The sequence below is a fragment of the Artibeus jamaicensis genome, unplaced genomic scaffold (assembly GCF_021234435.1).
Source record: "Artibeus jamaicensis isolate MK-2021 breed Jamaican fruit bat unplaced genomic scaffold, CSHL_Jam_final contig_332, whole genome shotgun sequence".
Lineage (NCBI taxonomy): Eukaryota > Metazoa > Chordata > Mammalia > Chiroptera > Phyllostomidae > Artibeus > Artibeus jamaicensis.
This window is the reverse complement of record NW_026521788.1, coordinates 1,090,575-1,115,899: the sequence shown is the minus strand read 5'-3', so window position 1 is coordinate 1,115,899 and position 25,325 is coordinate 1,090,575. Positions and strand designations below refer to the sequence as shown.

Genomic DNA, 25,325 nt, shown 5'->3' with positions numbered 1-25,325 from the left:
AGATATAACCCACATACACAAAAGCTCTCTGGGGTCTTCCAGCAACTTTTGTAAAATTATTATTATTTTGTAGAAAGGGGTCCCAAGACCAAAAAGAACCCCACTGAATTAAATAATTCTCTAAACTAGATAATGAGTATTAACAAAATCAATATATAAAACATCCTCTTACAAGCACTTTGCTATTTATCCACTGAGTTCTGAAATCTAACACAGAGAAAGCCATTCTGCCTCCTCTCCCACCTCCTGTGAAATTTTATTTATTAATCAGTTTGCTTCCACCCACTGCTGAGGTCAATTATGATTGTGGTTCTACCCTTAAGTAAAATTTATCCCAACAAGAGGTACTTGAAGGAAGATAATCACTCTGGTTCTATTTTCACCCTCCTGATTACAGAGCAATGAGTACATTTATTAAAAGTTAGCGGATGGCTCCTTGTTGTAAGAGAACACTCCCCTGACTGCTACTTTTTCTCTTTTTACTCCGTATTCCTCTCTCCCAACTCCAAAGCACTCGGATGGGGTCAGCCACGCAGAGGGATGCTAAATGTGCAAGTGGGGACTATTCTGACCCCTGCTTCCAGTCCCGGGGCCTCCTTTGGTTTTGCCTATGCACACAGAGAGTAGTTCTTACTCCAGGATCCTGGGTTGGACTTGTGGGTTCTGGGAAGTTCTTGAATCATATGCAAAATTCTGGATGCATGTGAGATGTGCATTCTTCTACAGGAGAGTGCCAGTAGTTTTATCAGGTACTTAAAGGATCCATTGATTCTAGAAATGTCCCAAATTCCTGCCCTGAAGTATGAATAATTCTCAAAATTTTTCAATTTAAGGGCTCATTTGGTTAGGGAATAGATTCCATGGACTATCTATGTGATTTTCTCCCCCCCCCCCATGGCCTTCCAATCACCCCCCAGAAGGGAAGGGAAGAAAGGCACTGCTTTGCATGAGGCTTTAGACATTAGTGGAAAATTCGTGCCAGAATGCAAAGCCTTCACAAAGCCATGTTAATATCAGTGCCACAAAGACCTCTCTGAGAGCCCTTGACTGAATGTCGGCAAACCTCGGACCACTCTCTGGGGATTACTGCCGCAAAGGAATGGCCAGAATGGGCTGGAATTGATCACGGGTGCCCTAGCCATTCAATGATTGGCATATTATAATAAAGCAGCCCCTTCTCAGGGATGTGGGTGTTGCATTCAACTAGTTCACACTACACAGTGATGAAGCCATACCTTCAGAAAGATGGTCTGGATTTTCCCGCAGTATTTCCCACACGCATTCTCCCCGCTGGTGGAGTATAAAACCTGGTGTGCGGGGATGCGCGCGTAGGCCAGTCTTTTCTCTCCGCGGATCATCCAGATGATAATGTCAGGCATACTGTTCTGCGGCTGGTCACGGGAGTGGGTAGGAAAGGAAGCAAAGCTGGAGTTGGTCTAAATGCAAAGGGACTTAGAGGGAAGGGGTGGGGGGGCTTCGCGTGCCACAAGCCCCGCCTACTCAATGGGCTGTGACAGATATTTTAGAAACACTCCCTCTTATCTCGCCATCATTTGAAGAAAGGCATCAGCACCAGTCACAGGGTTACAGGTGTCATGTTTTCCAGTATCTGCCAAATCTGAAATCCTCATTTAGTTTTTAAAAACCAATTTTTAAAAAAATATAAAGGTGATACAAGTTCACCACAGAAAATTTAAAAGCACCAAAGCACAGAAAGTAGAAAACAAAAGTGATCTGTAATTAATGTGTGTTTTTTCAAATTTACTATTTCTATTTACTATGACGTTAGTCCCCCACCCAGCCTCTGAAGGTCAGTAGGAGGGGTCCTCTACTCCCTTGTTCTGGTCTGCAAAGGTAACGGCAGTCAAAAGGCACCCAGCCTCCCTGGGTGCCCTCCGCTGTGCTAAGCCCTTTACTCTCATCACGCTCTGTCATCTTCACAAAACAATGCTGGGACGTGAGCACACGTCTATGTCCATTTTTCGTATGGGGAAACTGAGGCTGAGAGGGTTTGAATACTTTGTCCAAGGTTACACATGGTAGATCTGGATTCAAAGCAAAGTCTTCCCAATGCTAACAAAAGATGGCATTTAGGCCGGATCTGCTACGTTATCACTTTACTTGAAATGCTCTGACTGTATTATAATTATGATAATAATTTGTTGACTCTGAAGACCTTTCCGGGATGACCAACTCAAAATTTCTTCTTCTTCCCTGATTTTAGTAGGTTCACCCCATTACCCATTTGCATCCCAGCCCAATAATTCCTCAGTTTCATCATCCGTCAGATCTGGTCAATATCCAAGGTAATGTACCCGATTTTCCTACCACTATCTCCACCCTTGCACCATTCCACAGAATCCTTCTTTCAAATCAAGTGACATTCATGTAGTTTAAAAATCCCACCTCTTCAGTCAGCTGCATTAATTTATCGAGCCAGTCCTCGATTTCCCCCAGCGTGGACTTCACCTCCGTGGCCTCGGACCTCATCCTCACAGCTGCCTCCTGAATCTGGGAGAGGGATCTGGCCCGAAGCTTTCGGATCTGAGTGTCTAGAACTGTGACATTAGCTTTTCCCTCCACGAGAGGCAATGTGTATCTAAAACAAAACAAACAGAAACAAAAAATACAGAGTTTGAGAATCGCTTTTTAGGCTTCGAAATGGTCACAGCCATTTATATTTGGTTGCCATCATTCAAACCACACCAGTTTCTAACTGACTCCACAGCGTGAGCAGGTTTAAATCGACGTAGGTTTGTATCTGGCACTGGTGGATCAGGTGTGCCAGCTAAGACTCTCCTCACTCTCAGGAAGAATGCAGAGCGGTAAGATCTCAAAGCGATTCTCGGAGTTTGACCCAAGGCCCATGGATTCATGGAAAGAAGGCGGAAACAACAGCAGCAGCAGCTGGGAGTAACGGCCTTCCCTCCTTTGCTTCCTACAATCATTGTATGGACCCACAAAATGAAGGAGTGACATTAGAGACCATTTATTCAAAGAGGTCTTAACTTAGGGACCACATACCCCAGGTCCTCTGTGAGTGGGCCTCCGGAGGTCTGTGAATCTCTGGAACTTTTAAAGAGAAATGTGCCTTGGTGTTGACGTGCAGTGAGGCACGATGATGAAGAACACAAGCTTTGGAGCCAGCTACCTGGGTACAAATCCTGGCTCCACCATTTACTAGTTCTAAGATTTCAATAAAGTCTAAATAATGTTGCCCCCACCATCTCATTATTGTCTTCTTCCTTGTCACAGTCTCCTTGTCATTCAAAGGGGCCCAAGGGTTCCCAAAAGGTTAAGAACTTCTTAATCTCTCATGTAGGGAAATTGTGCAGGCCACATTCCCATTCAAAACGAGAAATCTGGACCAGCTGAGCTGGGCCATGGCCTCTTTCTGCCAGTGCTCCCCTGTCACCATGGTAGCTGGTGGTGACAAGGGGAGAGGTTGTCACCAATTCCAGGAAGTTCTCCTCACAGTGTCTCCACCTGGAACTTCCACTGGTTTGAATTTCACCCAGCTTCTTAAACGAAGAAAATCCTGGCACGACTTCTCTTAAACACAAATTTCCTGTCACATGAAGTGTAAGAGATTCCAATTTAATTCTTCAAGAAATAGTTCACACGAATTTGATTTTTCAGGAACAGTGCAAATAGATATTTCTGTATTTTCCTCAGCAAACCTTAAAATCCACGTTTTATACATGAAAGGTACTACCCAATGTTTCTGTTTGCTTGCATTAGTAATTATGACAATGCACAGGAAGGGTTATGTCCCCAAAATGATTCTTTGAGGCATAAACACATATACAGAGGCCACTAGCTCAAAAGTCACAGGTGACACTTTCAATAGTTAGATCTTGACGGTGTGGCGTCTGGGCATCAGATGCATCATTTCACCTCCTTGCACCTGTTTTCTCGTCTGTAAAATATGGAGACTGGAAGAGATGACCTCTTAGGACCCTGACTGAGATTCTCTGAATACAGTTTGAACAGGCACCCAGCAGTCCTTTCATCTCAGCTGCTCGTCAATTGCCTGCTTACACCGCTAGAAGGCACAAGAAGACCGGGAGACTTAGGGCAGTAGCCCAGAATGGGGAAAAGGATCTGCTTCTTGCTGCTTGTGAGAAGTATTCAATATGCTTTTCTTTTGGAACTTCCCTGTTCTCTGCTTTATTAGCCAATATGTAAAATGAGTTTGGGATGAATCACTTCCCCCTCTGGTTTCCAAATACCCAGAGATCTGAGCTGGTTCCCCAAGTCACAGTTAGGAAATGTTCCCTAAGTCAAATCCACTGGTTTTATCTCAGGAAGGCTTGGCCAGAGTGTTGACTGGGCATTCAGTAAAACAGTAAGTAAAAAGGCTGTTTCTGAAATGTGCTGGAATTATAAACAAGGTACTGAATGCTAACACTGATGCCCTATCCCCAGGCCCCACTCTCTGTGGGATCCGGGAGCCACCTTTTTTGGAGATGGATGTGAGGCAGAGGCGCAGCCCTGCGCCCTCCTCGCCTCCCCCATCCCTCGCTGGGGCTGGGCTGGGGTTGCTTCCCGGAGTTAGGCCTCAGCCGGTCTGGGCTGCTTCGGAGTTGGCACCGACTCGGAAAGCGGAGCTTTTCCTGGTGGTGATTCAGAGACTCCTCCCAGGGACAGCCTTTTGAGAAGCTTGACTAGTTCAAGTTGATGTTTCAGGCGAACACTAGAGACAATTCTAGAGGCTCTTCTAGTCTTACTGCTTAAGGGAGGGCAGCATGGCTGGGAATTCTGAGATACACAAAATCAGTATACCTTGTGTCTTCTATAACTTCATCGATCAGCTTCCACCATATTTCAGCCAACTGGTTTGCAGGAATTTTACCTTGTATCCCTGATTTTAAAGCTTCTATGTTTGATTGCTGAAGAATTTGGAAAAAGAGGGAATAGTTGGTAATTGTGCATTATGCCATTATATCCAGTAAAGGTTTAACTTTAATTTTCAAGGAAAAAAAACACAAACAGAAAAACCATTTTTTTTACTTTTAATAATGCTCAACATAGCTTATTACTATTTATTTTTCTTCAAAATACAGTCAACACTGATATGCTTAGGTAATAGGACAACCTTTTCATATAGCTTTGACCTTCGAAACTGTGGACGAAAAGGTGGTCAGATACTAAAACTGACCAGCTCAGGGGAGGCCTGCATGGTGGTCTGATGAACTCAGAGACGTAAAGGAACCACACGGGCTATTCTGAAATTAACACTTCCTAACAACAAGCAGGTCATGGCGGATGGTACGTCCTAGGCTGGCATCTTCCTTGACAAAGGTCAATCTTTATCTTAACTGAGCCTGTCAAAGTAATCCCCCTTTTCAGGCCCCTCTGGGCACTATCTCCTGGAACACAGGAACACAGAAGCCCTCATTATTAATTTCTCTTTCCTCATTCTACCTCTGTACCATAAATGTTCATTGCTAATGATCCTGTGCCCACCAGTATAAAATAAGTATTTGTCTCCTCATTTCACTTTTTGCCCAGTCTCAGAGTTCCACCCTCCCCTTTGCTTTCTGCAGCCTCCCCAATCTACTACCATTTTTTATTCACTTGAAAAATGAATTTCAAGTCACTCCTTATTCCTCCTCCTTTGATTCTAATATATAAAATAAGGTGCAAAACTGCCATTCTCTGGAGCATTTTCTCAATCCACTGAGTTTTTCTTAGCAATTGCATCAGTTTGGTTCAAATAAACCTATAAAAATTCTTACAGGTTTGGACGTTTCTGATATCAACAAAACAATGTAAATATTTTATATGTTCAAAAGGCAGTAAAATAATGCCAACAAAAGTGAGGGAAAGAATCCGAAAATAGAATATAAAATAGAAACAAATGACCTAACTGTATTTCATATGACTAACATAACTGAACTAACCAAAGTAACTTTTTGTCACAATATTTTGACTCGGTTTAAAGGAGAGAAGAAATCATAAACATATCAAACTCTGAGGCTTTTTTTTTAACAATGGTTCTATCTTCGGATTTTAGGACTGAACAAATGACTAAGTAAGTTGAGGGCAATCAAAGCCACATTTCTCACTGTTGGAGAAGGAAGTTCTAAACATAGAAATGGGGAAGGCTAGGGTAAAACCTGAGGCATTGGCAATGGAATTGGAGTTACCCTTATGAACTCATTGGTTTTAGTTTACTGATAGACACAGAAGTAAATATACGTGTGTGTGTGTTTATACGTGTGTGTGTATGTGTATAAGTTTGTCCACTTAGAAGGCCTGGAAGCAATGACATCTAAGTTAGTAGTGAGCCCTCTAGTTTTTTACATGCCACCCCCACTACCAGGACCCAGGGCCCCCTGGAGAAATGGTGATCCCATGGCTGGGGCAGGGACAGCACAGGATAAGCCCAGAACATACTATGTCACCTCGAGTATCAGCCAACAGACAGGTTGAGAGAACACACACCGTGACTACCGAGAGTCCTAACCACGGGAAGTCACCTTCCATCCCGATTAGCATGGAGTTAGAATACTTTGGTCAATGGAGAAAGCGGATAAGAAATAATAGGGGGGAAAACACTGAAAACCAGTCAGGGAGGAAAAATCCTCCTCTACCCTTCAAGGTTCTTCTGGCAGGACTAATAACCAAATTAACACGAGACAGGTTAGCAGAAGACAAACACATTAAACTTTCTTAACATATATACCTCCTGTATACATGGGTGAGAGCCAGGAACACTGAGTAACTCTCCAAAATGATGGAAGTCATCACCTGAAATGCCACCTTCAGCTAAAGAAGAAAGAAGGTGCTGAGGGTGGAGCATCAGTTATGGCGGGTCACCAGGAAAGGCACAGAAAACAAGGGTCAGATTGTCATGCAGACCGAAGCCCAGGCCTTGAGCACAGGGAAGGCAAAGCTGACTGCTGGGAGGGAAGCGCCCTCAAGGAGGGAGACTCCCTTGCAAATGTAAATGTTCTCTCCCGAAGAAGGGCAACATCTACTTGGGTCTGGGTTTCAGAGCTTCTCCCAAGTCTATTGCTTCTTAAAATTGACCAGCCCAAAACAATCAACACCCCAAAGAGGCGTGTTTTGGGGTAGCAAACTCTGCTCCCCTTCACGCTTAAAACATAACCAGAATAGAGGTATGATCAATCCCCTTGACATGAGGAATTGGGAATTGATACCACAACTACACTGTGTATTAAATCTAAAATTCTGCTTCAGTATTGTCTTTATACCATAAAACAATATTTCTAGATTTTCCCATGGAGTCTTCGATCAGGTATATTTCAGGACCCCCACACGTCTTGCTCCAGCCCTGACAGAGGTTGAATCTTAGAAAAAATTAATTTGAAAATCAAAACCCCAATACCAGATGGATTTTATACTGATACTTGAGAGAAGTAACTTATTATCTTTATCCCAACCACGTTCCCTTTCTCCTCATCAATGTCAACTGGATGGATGATTACAGATACCACAGTGAACCCCACCCTCCAGAGGAGGAGAGTTCCTCTAGTTTTCAGCAACAGGCTCTGGTTCCTCTGAGCCCACCTCTTCCCACTGTAGAGATTTTTACTGCTTTAACAGCAAAGCTCTAAGGGCTGCATATTTCTATCGGAATGAACCATGCTCCACACATATCCACATACAAACTGTGGCAGACACTGTGAGTTGCTGCCCCCCTTCAACATCCACCTCCCTGTTCCATGATGAGAGGAGCATTATCTGGCCACATGCCAGCCCGGCCATGGCCTGCATCTCCCAACTTCCTTGTGGTGAGATGTGGTTTCTATGACTCAATTCTGGCCCATGGAAAGTGAATCAGGCATGTGGCTTCTGGGTCTTTCCCTTCAAAGGAAAGACCTGTGTCATCTTCTCCCCTTCCTCGGACAATGACAACTCTTTAGTGATGGCAGAGCAACAAGAGGGAAAGGGCCTGGGTACCTACCCCCACTGAGGCCCCACACCAGCCTTGCATCACCTGCCTCTGCTATAACTAAAGAAACTGCTTTTATCTCACATATGACTATATTCTGAGGTTTTGTGTTATGCTGGCCTAGGCTACATCCTAACTAATATATAATTCACTTTGGTGAAGAGAAAACGTAGCAAAGATAAACTTACCAGCCGTTCTGCCATGACTAGGAGAGTGTTTACCGCATCCAGGCGATGACTAATGTCCTCCCAATATGAAGTCAGGGTAACGACTGGCTTTGTGTGGGACCAAGGCAGGTAGTAATAGTAGTTCCCTGGTGTGGAACATGGAGGGTCAGTGAACACTGGACACTTCAAATAAACATGTTTATTAAAGAGATGTGCAAACTGGGCTACCGTTGAATTGTACATTTGGGAAATGACCTAGGGTGGTTGGGTTCTTTAAGTTTATTCATTTAAGCAACTGAGAGGGAGAGAGACACTTCTGACTCATTCGGCCAGTTTTGAAAACCTCTCTAGGACACCCAAGTAAACCAAACAAAACAATCTTCAGGATTTCTAGTGGTTCAGGATCATGTGTCTGAACATAACATGGAAGCAGAAAATACGGAGAGCACTGCACATTAGAGTGCATGTGTTTGTCCCTGAAAACTGCTGTTCTAAATCAATATTTGTTGGAAGTGGGGCAAGAAAAAAGAATTTTCTGTATTTTTAAAAGCTTTAGCTGGATACAGGGAATTTGGTATTAGAACCGCAGAGTGATTAATTACTAGCCAACATTTTCTATCACATTTTATATTCAACATTGCTTTACAAAAATTAGGTAAAAGCTATATGAAACTGTCGGAACATTTTATCAGAATTTCTCCCTCCCTTCTCTGTACTCTTAAATCACTTGTCAATATTTTTTAAGAGAGCATTCTCATACTCTGTCCTCTATTATCATTTATTTTATGCCCTAGAGTGTAAGCTCCTTAAACGCAGGGACTGTTCCTCATCTATCTTTGTTCAAATACGGCTACATAATTCTCACAGCAACTGTGAAGAAGATGAAGAAACTGAGGGTTAGAATTCAGGGATGTGGCCAAGGGCACAGTGGTGGGGAGCGACAGCGAAGGCCAGAAGCTGGATTTCCCAGGCCCCGAGCCCGAGTCCCGTGCGCTTCAACTACTCAGTCTGCGTGACGGGGGCCTGGGAGGGCCGAGGTGGGAAGAGGCAGGAGATGCCTTCAGGCAGCTCAGGGCTCAGCAGGTTCCCATCTTGTGACTTTATGAAGCAGACCTAGTGTTAAATTTGGGCATGGGATGGGGCATGCGGGTTCAGCCCCTGACACAGGACAGGTGGCTTCTTTGGTTTAACTAGTCTTAAAGGTGCCTGAGCTCCAGCTACCTCTCCTCCCCATTCAACCCCTCACTAAGCATATATTGGAGAAAACGGCTGCCAGGGCAGAATACCCCACATGTTCCTTGTCCTGTGGTGCGCCCACTCTAAATGTACACAGGAGAGAATGTCAGTCTTACCATCAAATATGGCACGGCTGTACTGAGTGGTTGATGCCAGGGGTTTACAGGTTGAGTCAAACTTGTTGCCATAGTTCCCGATGCTGACTTCAAACTGAATGGCCTCGCCAACATCTTGCAACATGGTGGCTGAATGGAACACAGCACACAGGCTGTACTTGCGCCGCCGCTGATATTTCTGTAAAGTAGGAGCAGACATAAGGTTCATGGAAATGCCCTTCGCTCCAATCTACATGTAGATTTCTAGAGAATATAATTCTAAACATTATAATTAGTGTTGAATTAAATCCAGTGAAGAATGTTCTTGAATCTAGCAGTTGATAACCTGTACTCATATGAGTGGGCCAAGATAGAATGTTCAGTGCAGCACTGATTGAAATAGAGGGGAAAAAAAAAACCCCGCAAGCAACACAAATATCTATTGATAGGCTCCTGGTCAAACAGATTGTGTTACAACCACATAAAGGAATGAAAGTTTATAAAATATTTAGGTAGATCCATATGTGCAAATATGGAAAATGGGTATTTAAAAATGAACCCATCAATATATATTAAAGACTCTATTTATTTATTTTTAGAGAGAAGGGAAAAGGAGGGAGAGAGGGAGGGAGAGAAACATCAATCTGTTGGCTGCCTCTCACACGCCCCTGACCCAGGACCTGGCCCATAGCTCAGGCACGTGCCCTGACTAGGAATCAACCAGCGACCTTTCAGTCCACAGGCCAGTGCTCAGTCCAGTGAGCCACACCTTAGGCAAGGCCAATATGTATTTAGTGTTGGCATGTGCATGAAGAAAGTCTGGATTAATAAAAATCAAATTGTTAACAGTAATGGTGGGGCATATAAAAAGATTATGGTAACTTTACTCTCTAAGTTATACATTTTTGATTATTTGAACTAAGTATTAGTTTTCTAATCAGAAACAATAAAAACTTTGAATGTCAAATTTAAAAATAAATGAAATTAGGTGAATTAATTGTTCTGAAATAAATATCAAACCACCTTCCTCCTCCTTTTCCTTCCTTCCTTCCTTCCTTCTTTCTTTCAATTACTGGGTTACTGAGCGTATGTACATGTGAGGGAGTTGAACTTATGGCCGACAATGACCACACTGAGTATTTATCAGTCTAGGAGAAATGACCAGAAGTCCTCGAAATTTCCCTTCACTTGAGCACATAAAGTCTCTTCAATACAAATCTGATCCCAAACTCTTTCGTACTTATTTTTCTTACTTTTTTCCTTCTTTGTGGATCATATCCCTACTTTGCATTTAGTCAAACAGAGCTGAGATACAGTGGTTTAAATTGCTGTACCTGATTGTGTCCTAGGCATTCTGCCATTTAATAGTGTCCACATCTAGAATTTGTTCGGGACCCTGTTGGCACACCCAGTCTCTGCATATACTGGCCCAGCTTGGGAGCGAGAACATCAGTGGTTACCACAGTGCAGCCCTGATGGCTATGTGCTCTACTGGTGAAGAACTCATAAGAGAAAATGAAGAACTCATTTTCTCACTATAGTAAATTTAGTTCAAAAGCCTCTAGAAAAGGAACTCCAAGGTCTGTAGTCTTTCAACTTAAGATTTGGAGACCACGAGGCTATCAAACTTCGGCATATGATGACTTTTTCGGTGTTGTATTTGTTTTGTTTTTTCCACTGCTGCCTTGCTAATTGTGTATCATTATCTAAACAGTAAAGTAGTAATAACTTTCACTCAAGGAGGCTAATAAAAATGACTTGATCCTTATAGGATATTTATTAACTGATTGTCCTTCCCTTCCTTACTCATCCATACCACAGCCTTTACTCTATAACATGAGTCACTATCATGGCTGGGTCTTCTGACCCGTATGATGCAAGAACGTGGCCATCCATTTACAGAAGCACTCAGACAACTGTTTTGAAGTTTATTTTAGGGGGTAAAACACACATAACGTAAAATTCACTCACCTCACCCATTTTTAAGTGTACAATTCAGGGGCATTCAGTACATCCACATTTGGTGCTACCATTGCCACCATCTACCCACAGACTTCTTTCCGACTTAAAAACCGAAACTCTGTACCCATCATACGCCAACTCCCCATTCCCGCCTACTTTCTGTGCCTGTGAGTTTCACTACTCTGAGTACCTCGTGTAAGTGAAATCAAACACAATTTGATTTGCTAAGTCCTGTTGTGACTTAGCATAATGACCTCAGGGCTTAGTCATATCGTAGCATATATCATAATTTCCTTCCTTTCTAAACTGAACACTGCATTGTATTGTTAAAAGATAAACTGAGGCATATCAAAATTTTTAAGTTTATTTGATCCAAGATCTTTGGAATCAGGCAGCAACAGGGCAGAAGGGGTTAGGAGTGCTCTACTGAGAGGAGAAAGGGGAAGGTTTTATAGAGCAGGTGAGGAAGGCAGGCAAGGAAACCATTCAACTGGTTACAGCTTAAGTGGTTGCATTCTTTGCAAAGGCTTCATTGGCTACTTGTGACTCACTGTTTTTTGGTCTCCATGTCCTAACTTTGGGGCATTTACAGGCTTAGGGTTTGCTTGTTTATACAGGGGGCTGAGGCATTAGGGCCACCTCAGTCTAATGACCTCCTTGTTTAATTAATTTAACAGTGTGCGTGCGCCACGTTTTGTTTATCCGTCCCTCTGTCAGCAGACTCCGTGCAGCTTCCACCTTCTGCCTACTGTGAACAAAGCTGATGCGAACATCAGCACACAGGGGTCTGTCTGAGTCCCTGCTCCCGGTCCTCCCGGGTGTCTGCACAGCAGTGATCGCTGGATCACACGGCGATTCCATTTTTAACTTCAAGATCTTTAACTTTTATGAATGTCTGACAGCAACTGCAGCTTATTGTTTTGAAGAACCCTAGGACATCCCACGGGTACAAAATCTCAATTTTGGTTAAAGGAATTTTCAACATGGTATAATTGAAACCTCCAGCAGGATTTCTTAAGAAACCCTCCTGAGTCACGGTATTTTTGGAAGTCTTTCCAAAACATTGGTTAGTAACCTTAGCTGCATGATGGGTCACCCGAAGAGCTTTAAAATATACTTATATCTGGGCCCCACTTCCCAAGACTCTGCCAATATTGTGAATTTAAAAGCGTCCCTACCTTAGTCCACTGTCACTTTGGTAGAGAGGGGCTGGGGGAATCTCGTCACTTGTTAGGAGTCCCCTTAACACCCCACAACTAAGGCCCCTAAACTATCCATGGTTCAGGAAAGTTGTTGGAAATTCTGAATTTGGTTTGAATTGTTGTATGAAAGTAACAAAGTAGGAAATTATTTGTATTGGTTAGAACTTACATATACAGCATAACTTCTGCTTTTTTTTTTTTTTTTTTTTGTAAATCATTTGGATAGTATCAGAGAAGGGAAGGAGCAAAAATATAACATAATTTGGGGCTGAGTCAGGGCCAAGAAAGTGAAAGTGCTCAGTTAATGGAGCCACCCGTTAATGCAGGGACTGCAGGGCACAGGGATGGTGTGTGAGGGGCACAGGTGCTGCCTCTGGCTGCTTGGCTCTGCCCACACACCTCCGCAGGGCCAGGATTCCATTGGAAATCTCTGGATTTCCCCATGAATAACTTGAGTCCCTGCAGAAGCCCTGATAGGACCCTCACCTGAGAGGTTCTGGCCTCTGAGACACTAATTCAGGCTTCTGGCCATCACTACACCCCCCAAAAGAGTGGCTACACACTGTGAACAAGTTGCTCAGGATGGAGTTGCTCCTTGGACCACTATGCAGGTCCAGATTGCAAGAGGGGCGCCCCTACCATCTGCTTACCTGCCCCAAAGCAAGCTGTCCCAGAGTAGTGCACCTGAGGACTCTGCCCTTCCCCCCAGCTCTTTCCCACTTCCCCTGTGCCTCAGGACACAAGGGGTAGAAAGAAAAAAGGAACAATCAATACCACTTAGGGAAGTCTGGAGCCTTAGCTTTTGTTAGGCCCCGCCCCTCCTGCCCACCCCCCTTAGGAGCCTTGAGGCACAACTGCCTGCAACAAAGTTAAGGCATGCAAATTACAGTCTGTTGGACACAGATGGGTGTTCCTTCCATTTTAGGGCCTTAGGACTCTCTGGATCATCACACTGTGCTTCGTAGATGGAGCTGGTATAGGGTGGAGTTTCAGAAGTGAATTTAGGGCAGGGTGATTTTTGTCAAGCAGGATAAAGGGTATCAGGTAACACTGTTGTTCTTGAAGGTGGCTGTGAGCCAACATGGCATAGAACATTAAAGGTCAAGGAGCCGGCATATCAAAGAAAATTGCTCAACTTGCCACCTTTGCTCTGTTTACTAAACATGGCTAACAGCTGGTGATGAAACAAGTCTCATCGCCCCCCAGCGAGCTGTTGTAGAAAGATCAGAGGGCACTGAAGGGCACTCACTGTGACTTCAGGCCCATTGGCTCAGGCAGGCCAGACCCGGCCAGCCCACCACCCATCCTCTGAAACACCCTTTCTGTACTAAGCACCATCCACACTCCAACATTTACCTCTACAACCAGCAGGTCATCGTTTGAAATGGGCTGAAGCTTTTTATCTGGTGGTGTCTTTTCAAGAAAAGTGCTCAGTTCCACCAAGATTCTGCCTCTGTAGGCTACTCCTTCTCCCTGAAAGGCAACAACACAAGATTATTCCTCCCAGCACAAATAGCAGCAAAGGTCGGTCTCTCTGCCCTGGCGAATCCAGTTACAAAAAGCTTCTCCTTCCACAGCCCAAACCTCCAAAATGAACCAGTCGGTATTACCTCTCTCAGTTGGATTTAGGTTTGGTATCTGAAAAAAGAGCCAATGACTCCAGCGGGCATCCCAGAGAGAGTCAGGGGAGCCAGGACTGAAAGAGATCTTAGCCCCGCCTGACATCGGAGGCTTTTAAATTCCAGAGGGGTTCCTGGAGGCTGGGGGTTGGCAGTGGAAGGGACTGAGGTCTCCGTCACCCCACAGCAGCAGAGCAGCTCTGTGTTGATCTAACTTGGCTCCTTTTCTTCTTTTCATGGAACAGAAAGGCTGCCGTGTGGGTAACCGTGGCAAGCCTCACAGTGTCCAGGAAGTAAAGGAGGAAGATGTTCTGGGTACACCTGAGCGTGAGGATGAATATCAGACACCCATCCCCTCCGCCCCCCATAACCAGCAGCGTTGGCAAGAGAGTCTTCTGGTGAGAGAGGGAGACCTCCACAGCCAGTCCTCTGCCTTCCTCCTTTTCTTGGGCTTTTTCTTTCTACCTCAGTCCCCTTCTGGGTTTTCAGAGCTAACTAAAAGATATTCTTCAGCCTTCTCATGTCCTAGAAAGATCACTTCCCATCTCTGGGCCTCCATGTCCTCATAGACAGAATAAAGAGGTTGGATCAGACCAGAGGTAGCAAAGAGTTCGTCAGGCATGTCACCTCCAAAAACATGGTAAATTCCTAGCACAAGGCACTGAACAGAATTCTGAGGCGGCACATTGGCTTATTAGCAAAGAGAGCCAGCGCTGATTACTGACACCTGTTCTAAGTGCAGGAGTAGGGGATGGGCATGCTAGGCAGGCGTTGGCAATGACCACATCAGATGACCTCCAGGATCCTTTCCTGTTTTTTTTAATAGATTTTATTTATTTGTTTTTAGAGTGAGGAGAAGGGAGGCAGAAAGAGAGGGAAGAAAACAGGTTGCCCCTTGCACGCCCCCATCTTGCGGCAACCAGGTGCCTGGCAGCGAATCGAACCAGAGACATGTCCGTTTGCAGGACTGTCAATGTCCAACCCACTGAGCCACGCCAGTCAGGGCGTTATTCTTGTATTCTAAGACTTGAGGGGCGTGAGACTTCTATCCTTCCACACTTGATCAGTTATGTGGTAGGCCTATGTGTGTGTGTATGTGGAGGAAGTCTCTCCTAAATATGAGACTTAATTACAACAATTGTAAGAAGGAATCCCATTAACAGTGCTCAGCAATCACAGACCTTAATTGAGACACTAACCTTCCCAGTATTTAGCTCATCATAGGGGTCTGGGAATCCCGTGTACTCTCTGGGGCTTCCGTAAAGGTTCAGGTAACAGGGTCCAAATGTGGGGATAAAGCCCACCTCTGTCTCTCCTGTATTTGCTGAAAGAGAACATCATCATTAGATTGTAGGCAGTTTAACACTTACTCTGTTGAAATAAACATTAGTTATTAGTTAGCTGGGTGAAACTGTTTTCCTCCGCGTGGTGAGTTAGTTGTGTTAGTGGGAGTTACAGGCACTTGTGAGACAGGCCATGTTTCCCTTGCCTTACTGCTATAAAATGTTAAACTAGAAATATTTGGGGACAGTTCAGGTAAATGTGTTATTCTTTAAAAGAAGATGTTATTCAAATAAAAGAATAAAAAGCCTTTCAAGATGATCTTCACATTTTTTGCAAGTTTATAATTGTTACTATATTAAATATGTCATTGGCAATTGGGGTAAAAATTGTATTATTTTGGAAAGTCATTTAAATGATGTATATCAGATTAACCTTGTCCCCCCAAAAATGTCATTTAGTCTCAAGTTAAAATATACAAGAGACTTAAAATGTGTATATGTGACAATGAACTGCCTATAGTTATAACACCACAGGATATTCATAAGCAACATGAGGTCCCCATTCACTACATTGTGCCTCTGAGGAACAACCAACATGCTCCTTATTTCTGCCATCTGGTCTTAGCTCCCCAGTGAGGGGCACTTAGGGCAATGTTAGAAGATAGCAGGGGTCAAAGGAGATTGTGGGAAATTGCATGGGTTCGACAGAAGGTAAACCTCTTGAAACCTCAGCAGCCTCATCTGTCAGGGGAACTACACCTGCCCTGAGAGAGTTGTGATGGTCAAGTGTGAAAGTATTGTGCAAACTTGCAAAGAATGGCGAGAGCTGCGAAACACCAAAGCACAGGTTACAATCCCTCATATTTGGAAGAGGAAGACCCTTCAAGGTACAAAGTGGAAAACAGTATCTTTCAACCTAGAGAACCATGTTGAAAGTGGGGGAAAGTTATTTCATACATTTCAAACAATTGATTTAGTGCACCCTATCTCAATGTACTGAATACAAATATTAAAAAAAAGTTACATCGCACAAACAGTTATTTACCATGAGACCAACTAGGATGGTCTGCTGCTATGAGACATGTAGCAATGCCAGGTTAGCACACTTGTTTTAAGCTTAGTGATGCAGCCAAACTACACAGCACTAACACAAAAATTATTTTAGGCCAGCACAAGGCAAAAAAAAGGCTCTAAAAGCAACCAACTGATAAAATCTTAGTAAGACAGCAGTATATAGGAAAATTTAGAAGAGAACAAAATTACAAAGCATAAACCTGTATATGGTGCAGCCCCAGATCCCGAAGATGAGAAATCTATGTAGTAAAAATACAACTGGTTAACAACAAAAGAAACACAGCACTATAAAAGAGACGTTGAAGACGTGAACCAAACCCAGTGCTAGGTAAGTGGTTTAGCAACAACAGAAAAATCTCGAATTCAGACCCAAGCTACAAGACTCCTGTAACTTACACAAATCTCACTGGTTAAATGCAAAAATGTGACAACATGAAATGATCCAAGCTCTCCAGTCTCAGGGCCACCAGGTGTCTGAGAAGAGTCAGCGTCTCACCCCCAAGAAGGCCTGGTGATGGTGCCAACATTTCATGTTTCTAATAAAATATTTACTTGTCTCATGTCTGGCTTAGTTGGGACCAATGCCAGAAAACATAAATTAATGCAGTCTGAGGCCGTGTAAGCAAAGGCCTGTATTTTACGTTCATTATTTGTTTCCTTTGGGGAGATGCCTGCTGCTCGATGTTCTTCTGAGACAAGGTCCAAAGGTCCGCAGGGCTTGCAAGGAGAAAAGACCCTCAGAGACAGCGGCTGAAACTGTAACAGCTTCCGTCTTTAATGGATGAAGGGCTATTACTACCATGCCGCTGAGAAAAATGCTTGTTTCGATACTTCTTGAATACTTGACTTTAGCTAATTATTATAACTTCTTGCTAGTGATAAATGAATTTAATAATTAACAGAGCTAATCTAGTCTTTAGCCAATCTTTATCTAACCAATGATTCCATCCAGTCTTTATATTGGAACTCCTCACTTGATAAGGAGAGGCTACAAACCCACCTACGTTTTCCCTCCACTCTTCCTTCTTTCATTCCTAATCTCTACCTTCTGAACTTTTATATTGTAAGGGGCGATGAAAGTTACATGCTGTTTAGAATTTTGACTATAGGCTTAATAAAAAATTAAAAATTAATAGTGCATACATAATAACAACCATATAAATATTGTTCTCTGCAGAGAAAAGGAGAGTTGCAATTACATTTCCCTTTTACTGTTCCAGCAGCATGGTCCCCTATGCCACTCAGTGGATAACATTCAGATGAAATCTCTTTCTTAACTTCTACCATTTGCTTTAAAAAAATGCCACATATGACTTTATAATCGGATGACACATTCTTTGTTCAGCTCTTTGTTTTTCTCAGAATTTCTAATCACCTTTTTTTCCTTCTTGAGAGAGGAATTCTATAGCTTCTTCACCACATCCCTATTATCTTTCGGATTCTTATTCACACTATCTATTGCTTGGTTTAGCAATATTAAAAAAAATAAAGTCCTCTCTTGAACAAGATGAGGATGAGAGGCATCTTAGGTTTCCCAAGATAAGATCATGGCTCAAATTCTCTCACTTTGCATAATATGCTTCATCTATTAGCAATTATAATAACTGCTATTAATTTTATTTAGAAAACAAAAAATAAAATGCTACTTTTAATGTATTTATTTTTTCCTCTTACAATATTAATTTTTCTCCTTCATTCCCTATTACAATCTATGACATATGCACAGAACCATAATTCCAGATATAGGCAATTAGTTCTCAGTATGGAAAACAATAAAAAGTGTATTGGTTATCAATGACTGTTAGCATGAGAACAAAATACACATTATCTTAGGGAGCAGAAATTACATGGTTCATCGTCATTTGACCTCCTTGTTCCTGCCAAGGGAGTCAATTAAGAAAGGAAATGTTACGGTGGAATCGTTTCAGTGCTGTTATAAAAAATAAGGTGTTGCCCTGGCTGGTGTAGCTCAGTGGATTGAGCTTGGGCCTGCGAACCAGACAGTCGCGGTTCGATTCCCCGTCAGGGCACATACGGGGGTTGCAGGCCAGTTCCCTGCAGGCCAGTTCCCAGCAGGGGACGCACAAAAGGCAACCATACATTGATGTTTCTCTCCCTCTCTCCTTCCCTTCCCCTCTAAAGATAAAAAAAAAAAAAAAGGTGTTAAGCACTCTCTGTACTGACACTGAAAAATTTATAAAACAGCTACTGAGATAATTTTTGGATGGAATCCAGAAAGCTAAAATCAAACTGTAAATTGCCTTAATTACTAATTACTAATTAGTTATTTTGCTGGTCATCATGAAAACATTTCTGAAATGGTTCACTAAGCTGGCTCATCACATTTGGCTTTTAAGAAGCCAAGTCCATTGCAAGGTGGCTACCCCAGTTCATTCCTTCTCCGGAAGTTCTACACCCTGTCCTGTTCCAGCCATGCCCTGTGACTTACCTTCCACTTCCCCACCAGAGGCAGCAATTTTTGAAAGGTGAAGATACGTTGTTCCAACGATGTCGTTTTTGGTAAGACGGTCCCTGTGTAAAAAAAAACAGGTTATAGCCTCTACCTATGAGGATGTATCTTCAGTTCAACAACAGTACGACAGAGTTGGAAAAGATCTTCAACCTCAGAAATCATCCTGTCCAGTGGGCCTCAAGCTTTACTGCACTTAAAATTAGAAAATCACTTTGAAATCCCCCATTCTCATCTCCTATTCAAGCTGTTGATTCACTAAAAGCAGAGGGGAGAACAAATCTGCATTTATAACAAGTGTTGGGTTAGCCAAAAGTCTGTGTAGTTTTTTCTGTAAAAGAAAAATTTTCATTTTTACCAATAACTTTATATATATATATAAAGATTTTATATATTTATTTTTATAGAGAAAGGAAGGGAGGGAGAAAAAGTAGGAGAGAAACATCAGTGTGTGAGAGAGATCTGTTGCCTCTCCATGCTCCCCACTGGGGACCTGGCCCACACCCCAGGCATGTGTCCTGACTAGTGACCCTTTGGTTCACAGGCCCAGCACTCAATCCACTGAGCTACACCAATCAGGGCACCAATAACTTTATTGATTTAGATATTTTGAGTATGTTGGCTATCTCCTGCTATTGGCTTCTAGTGGGTATAGTGGTTAGGGGTGCTGCTAAACATCTTCCGATGCATAAGACAGGCCTACAGCAAAGAATTATTTGGCCAAAATGTCATTGCTACCAAGAAACTTCACAAACTACTTTTAACAAGTTCCATCAGTCACAACACCTTCTCCATACACTGCACAAATCTTTTTTTGCATTTCAGTTGTGTTTTTACCTTTGAAATAATAAAGCATAACATGTTGAAAATGTTGCATATTTTCTTCCATCCTCAATATTAAATGGGTACCCAAAAATTCACCAATTTTAATAAGCTTTTCTTTCAATGTACACTGATATGACAGCTGTCACAATACAATCTCGTGAAATTGTTTTGAATGAAATTAGACAACTAAGCACTACTAGAACCATTGTAAGGAAAAAACTGAATTAATTTTTGGCCAACCCAATATATTTCCTAATTGAGTCTGATGCAGATGGTTGTCCAAACATCTTTTAAGAACACTGATCTAGTTGCACAACTAATTTTGGTTATGGAAACTGTGATTTTTAAAGAGGTTATGAGATTTGCCTATGGGCACATTCAATACTATGGTCAAACAATGAATGAATCAATTATAGGCACATTACAAATGAGTATAATATAGTCATACCACATAGAATAAGTACATACCTTATTTTATCATGTTCATACTAATTATTCAATACCATGATGGTTTAGCAACTACAATGGGCTACATCTAAGGGTCCTTTTCAATTCAATTCACATATTTATTGAGCACTACTCTGTGATCGATGCTTTTTTTTTTTTCCTGACTACAGTTGCTTGCCTGGAACCTGACTCTTATTATCTATATGGTAGGGTCAAATCTGCCCATTCTAAGTATGTATAACTTTGTGTATATTTTGTGGGTACCTTAGTCTGTGAGCCTAACTCATGAGTCTCTGGCTGGATACACAGTAGGTGTAAAAAATAAGGTTTCTATTTATAACATCCTCTCTATTTAACTCCTCCTCTTCTTTATTCTATCTAGTATAGATAGAATACTAGAATACTTTTAACTTCACCACTCTGAAGTTTAGGGCCCCTAAACTTCATGGTAGGGAGGAAACATTATACTATAGTAGGATGTTTTTATTATAGTAATATATGTGATATACAAGATCAGGCAAAGATAGGTTAACAGTTGTTCATATAAAAGAAATGCAATAATTAATAGATAATAGTACAAGAATAAACTCTGTGTTTCACAAACCTATTTTTGCCTCATTTTGTATACTATATATAATACATAGTATATAATGCAATATATAATATACAAGAATATTAGGTTATATAAAGTGACTAATTAAACACAGTTGGCATGAACGCTTATATTTTTCTCTCCAACCAGAAGGGTTAAATTTAAAGAATGCTTAGCTTTCACTCAAGGCATTGTGCAAACATCCTACAGGGTATGTAACCTACGATCCGGATCCAAGAGTCCCCCAGTTAAACAGGGTCCCTCTGGGCATCCTGACCTGCGCTGTTGCTTTGGGGAGGGCAGGCTAGGTCAAGACAAACCCTACATTCACAGCGATCACAGGCCACTCTGGGATGGCTCCGTCAGCAGTAAGCCCACAGCAGAGCCTGTGGCCAGATGGTCACCTGAGCTATGCAGGGTTCAAACCCACACTCCTGAGGGCTCCCAAGGCTCCTGAAGTATCTTCAAAGTGTCATCTGTGCCTAAGGGCCATAAGTGCCTTAAAACTAGCTCACACTCACTGTAAAGGACATTCTGTCCTCAGGTCCTTTCATGGCTCTCAATTAACTGAACAAATTAATTAACTGAACAAAACAAAGCCTACTTTCCTCCTCCCACACTGCCTTGTTGCCATAGTACCCAGAGGGTATTAACGTGAAAGTCAAATACATTTATTTGGCTAACGAGAAAGCTAAGGCCAGACAGTAGGAGACCCAACTAACTATCTGAGTGACTGTGGGCAAGTTACCTGACCTCTCTGAGCTTCAGTATCTCCATCTGGAAAATAAACTAATAACAGAAGTCCCTATCCAATAGGGTTACTCTAAAGACTAACTGGAATGAGGTAGGTAAGGCATGAGGTACAGCACCTTACGCTTGGTAGTGCTCAAAAAACAGTAGCCAATGTAATAAACAGATGATGATGATGATGATATCTGCCATTTCCACTCTCAGAGAGCTAAAGGCGACAACTGAATGCCCCACCAAACTAGAACATAGCCAAGAATGGTGGGTGGTCTAGTAACAACTCCATCAGAACCTTCCAAATAATTTCCTGCATTCAAATAGGTAGCTCTGTCCATTTTTCCTTTATAACAATAATAAAAAGTTTTAGTGATTCTTCCCAAGAAATGGCTTACTCCATTTCTGAGGCCTATTTTGGACAGCCCAATGGTATTAAATTCCTCATCTTGTGGCATTTTTGGATAATTTATTCTCTCTTTGTTTATGAGCAGTTGAACTAAGATATTTAAAACTTTTATGCAACAACACTAGTATTATGTTTAAGAGAAAGCATCCAGTTCCAAGAACAGTTTATTCCTTCCCTCTGGCAGAAAAGAAAATGCCGCAATGTACGAGTTAGATGATCTGGAGTAATGTTCCTTAATATCCAAATGTTTAGTTCTTTAATTTTGAATTAGACACAAGTCCATTTTTTAACTCACCAGTCATACACTGTTAGTTTTATTTTTTCACACACTGAAGGAAACTGTTAAAATAAAATAGAAAAAAGTAGTTATTTTTCAATTTATATAGTAACTACTAAAGAAAATATTCTTACTTTTTCTGAAAGAAAAGAAAGTCAAACCTTGATCTGAAGATTGATGACTTGATTCCACTCGGGGTTTGCATTTTTCTCAATTATATTTGTGCAAACCTATAAAATCATCAAAGCAAAACAGTAGGTATTCAAGCTTCTGATTTCTAAAAGTTTACAAATATGCATGCTAGGTTATGATTCTGGCAGTTTACTTACAACTTACATACTTAGTAACCTGGTTAAAGTTTACTTTTTTTGATAATGATTTGGTGAAATACGACATGGGTTTAGTAACAATCTTTGCTTCTTCTATGCACTGAGAGTTTGTTTTCAATTGCCATATTTCTGACAATGTGCTCGTGTAATGGTGCCAAGATTAATGTTTATAGTATAGAGCATTTATTATATACCGCCTATTATAAGCATCTCTTCATTAGCACGTGCAAATGGGTCTTTTGATCCTTCCCACTAACCCCTCTCCCAGTCTTTCCATCATCATTCACCAGGAGGCTCAGGTTTACAACAAAGTCAGCTTTTGCTCTCCGCCCCCCACCATCACATACTTCATCCAATCCATGAGTAAATCCCTCCACCCGTATCTTCCTGTGGATCCTGATCTCCCCTAGGCATCTGTAGTTGGCTCCTGTCTCTTCACATTCAGGTCACTCCGCTGGGTAGCCCCCCAGTTACACTTAAAATATAGTCCAGATCCTTCCTCTGGCTGATAAAGCCCTACTCCCCCCCACCCCACTCCACATCTCTCTGACCTCACCTCCTTGTTTTCTCCTTTGCTCCCTCCACTCCAGCCACCTGGATGCAAACATGTTTCCTTCTTGGGGCCCTTACATCAGCTGTTCCTCTGTCTGGAAGCTCCCCTGCCCCACCCCCCACATTACCACCCCGGGTCTCTGCATCATCCCAGCGTCTGTTCAAATGTCACTTCCTCGAAGGTGTCCCCATGATATCCTAGCTACATACCCCTTCAACTCCCCACGCCAATCACTTCTTGTTCCCTGCTTTATCTTCTGTGTCGTACTTAGCACTACCTGAAATTATTCAATTACTTGTTAGCTTGTTCCCTGTTGTTCTTCTATTACAAAGCCAGTTCCACAAGAGCAATGGCCGACTGTCTTCCTCATTCTCTATCCCGGCATATGAGACAGTAATCTGCTATTAAATAGGCTCCAAATAATTATTTCTCGAATTAATGAACCCCTTCAACACTGCTATGAGATTATTATTATCCCCATTTACATTTCAGAAAATTGAGACTAAGGGGTTACGGCATCTGCCTTAACTGCCTATGGAGTGGGGGGAATCCGAATTTAAACCAGGCCTCATCTCACTCCAGAACTCACAGCTTCTCCGCTGCTCTCCACGGACTCTCCTGGGAAACAACGCTCAGCCCACATGTGTGTCATTTGCCAAATCGCCTTCATAAATCAATGGTTCAACTACACAGAAGACACTAGTTTCCATGTCTGCATTCGTCCACGGTGGGGTGTTCCGCTTCTAGGGAATCCCACTCTCAACTCTTTGACCATCTCCATAGGTAAAAGTGTTGTTTATAGGTGTTCCTAAACCATGAGTCCCCCAGTTTCTCCCAGAGGGCCAGGATGGGGTCCCCCTGCCTGACTCTCCAGCCCCAGCAGCTCAGTGGGGAGAGGAAGCGGAGACACGTGACAAGAGTGAGCAGCTGGGCCCTGAGGAGCTAGAGTCTAGGACAGTCCCCAGGGAGCATGACTGCAGGCTGGGGGGCACGCCTAAGATTAAGACAATCTTGGACCTGGGAAATAATCCAAATAATTCAGTCGTCGCTTTCACTATTTTAATTCTTCGAAAAGATTGAATTTTCCAATTTGAGCCCCGCATACTTTCCACTCTGCAATGAACCTGGGGAGAAGTCGGGCCTGTTCAGACCCAGATAATCTGCTCCTGCAGAGTGCCTGGCCCATCAGGGGGCCACTTCAACAATGAAGTAGCAGGAATTCACTCCAAGGAAAGTACAGCGGGTTATGTTTATTTCTAGAGGCATCCACATTTAGATCATGTACAAACCTTTTTTCCAGCAAAGGAAACTTCTACAAAGGGATCCACTAGGTTCTTCTTATCTGCGTTGCCTCCAAATATTTCCTTTATCGTCTGAGAGAAGGCATCGTCCACTGGAAAGTAACACATCACACAGCAGAAATTAAATCTAAGTCTCTTAAAAGAATAGAAATCACTCAACAAAATTAAAAATGTTCTCCTGTGCATGAACACAAGTGTCACAAAAATTATTCTCAAAAGTAGCACTGAGCCCTGGCTGGTGTAGCTCAGAGGATGAGCACGGGCCTGTGAGTCAGAGCATCACCAGTTCGATTCCCAGTCAGAGGACGTGGTTGGGTTGCAGGCCACGTCCCCAGAATGGGGTGTGCTAGAGGCAACCACACACGGATGTTTCACTCCCTCTCTTTCCCCCTCCCTTCTCCTCTCTCTAAAAATAACAAATAAAATCTTTTTTTTTTTAAAGTAGCATTGTATTGCAGAAATCCTGTGTCTTAGTTAAGAGAGAAAATGTTTTTTTTTCCCCAACAGAGTTTTAAAACTAATCAGGAACACTTGAAAATTAAACTGAAAAATTATTACATTGAGAAGCAATCATTTATTGAGGAAAAAGTAGAAATAAAAAGATCATTCAGAGACTAAAAGACAATTCTTAAATTCAGGCCTGATTTCAATTTGGAAAAGGTTAATTTAGGTAAAAAAACAGTATAGTCCTAGTCTGAGTTTTCCAGAGAAATTCACGGAAATTTGACAATCATAACACATTTATTCACAGATCACTGTTTTAACAAACTTTAAAGTGAACAGAAATCAACTAAACAGGTAGGAATTTTGGTGTGAGCT

General features: G+C 42.3%; 1 protein-coding gene across 3 annotated transcripts in view; it reads right to left on the bottom strand.

The window, feature by feature from the left end:
* The window catches only part of MYOF (myoferlin), a 141,589-nt gene that overhangs the window by 55,478 nt on the left and 60,786 nt on the right, over positions 1-25,325 (bottom strand). For 2 of the 3 annotated variants that reach the window (XM_037156586.2, XM_053663877.1), the window contains exons 13-24: positions 24,495-24,598; positions 22,485-22,553; positions 22,342-22,385; positions 19,012-19,094; positions 16,763-16,801; positions 15,405-15,529; positions 13,943-14,059; positions 9,444-9,621; positions 8,113-8,237; positions 4,786-4,892; positions 2,407-2,599; positions 1,236-1,391 (exon numbers count right to left, since the gene is read on the bottom strand). In XM_037156586.2, the coding sequence (XP_037012481.2) occupies positions 1,236-1,391; positions 2,407-2,599; positions 4,786-4,892; positions 8,113-8,237; positions 9,444-9,621; positions 13,943-14,059; positions 15,405-15,529; positions 16,763-16,801; positions 19,012-19,094; positions 22,342-22,385; positions 22,485-22,553; positions 24,495-24,598 (1,340 nt within the window). The remainder of the gene's footprint in view (positions 1-1,235; positions 1,392-2,406; positions 2,600-4,785; positions 4,893-8,112; positions 8,238-9,443; positions 9,622-13,942; positions 14,060-15,404; positions 15,530-16,762; positions 16,802-19,011; positions 19,095-22,341; positions 22,386-22,484; positions 22,554-24,494; positions 24,599-25,325) is intronic. The other variant, XM_037156587.2, reaches the window with a different exon arrangement.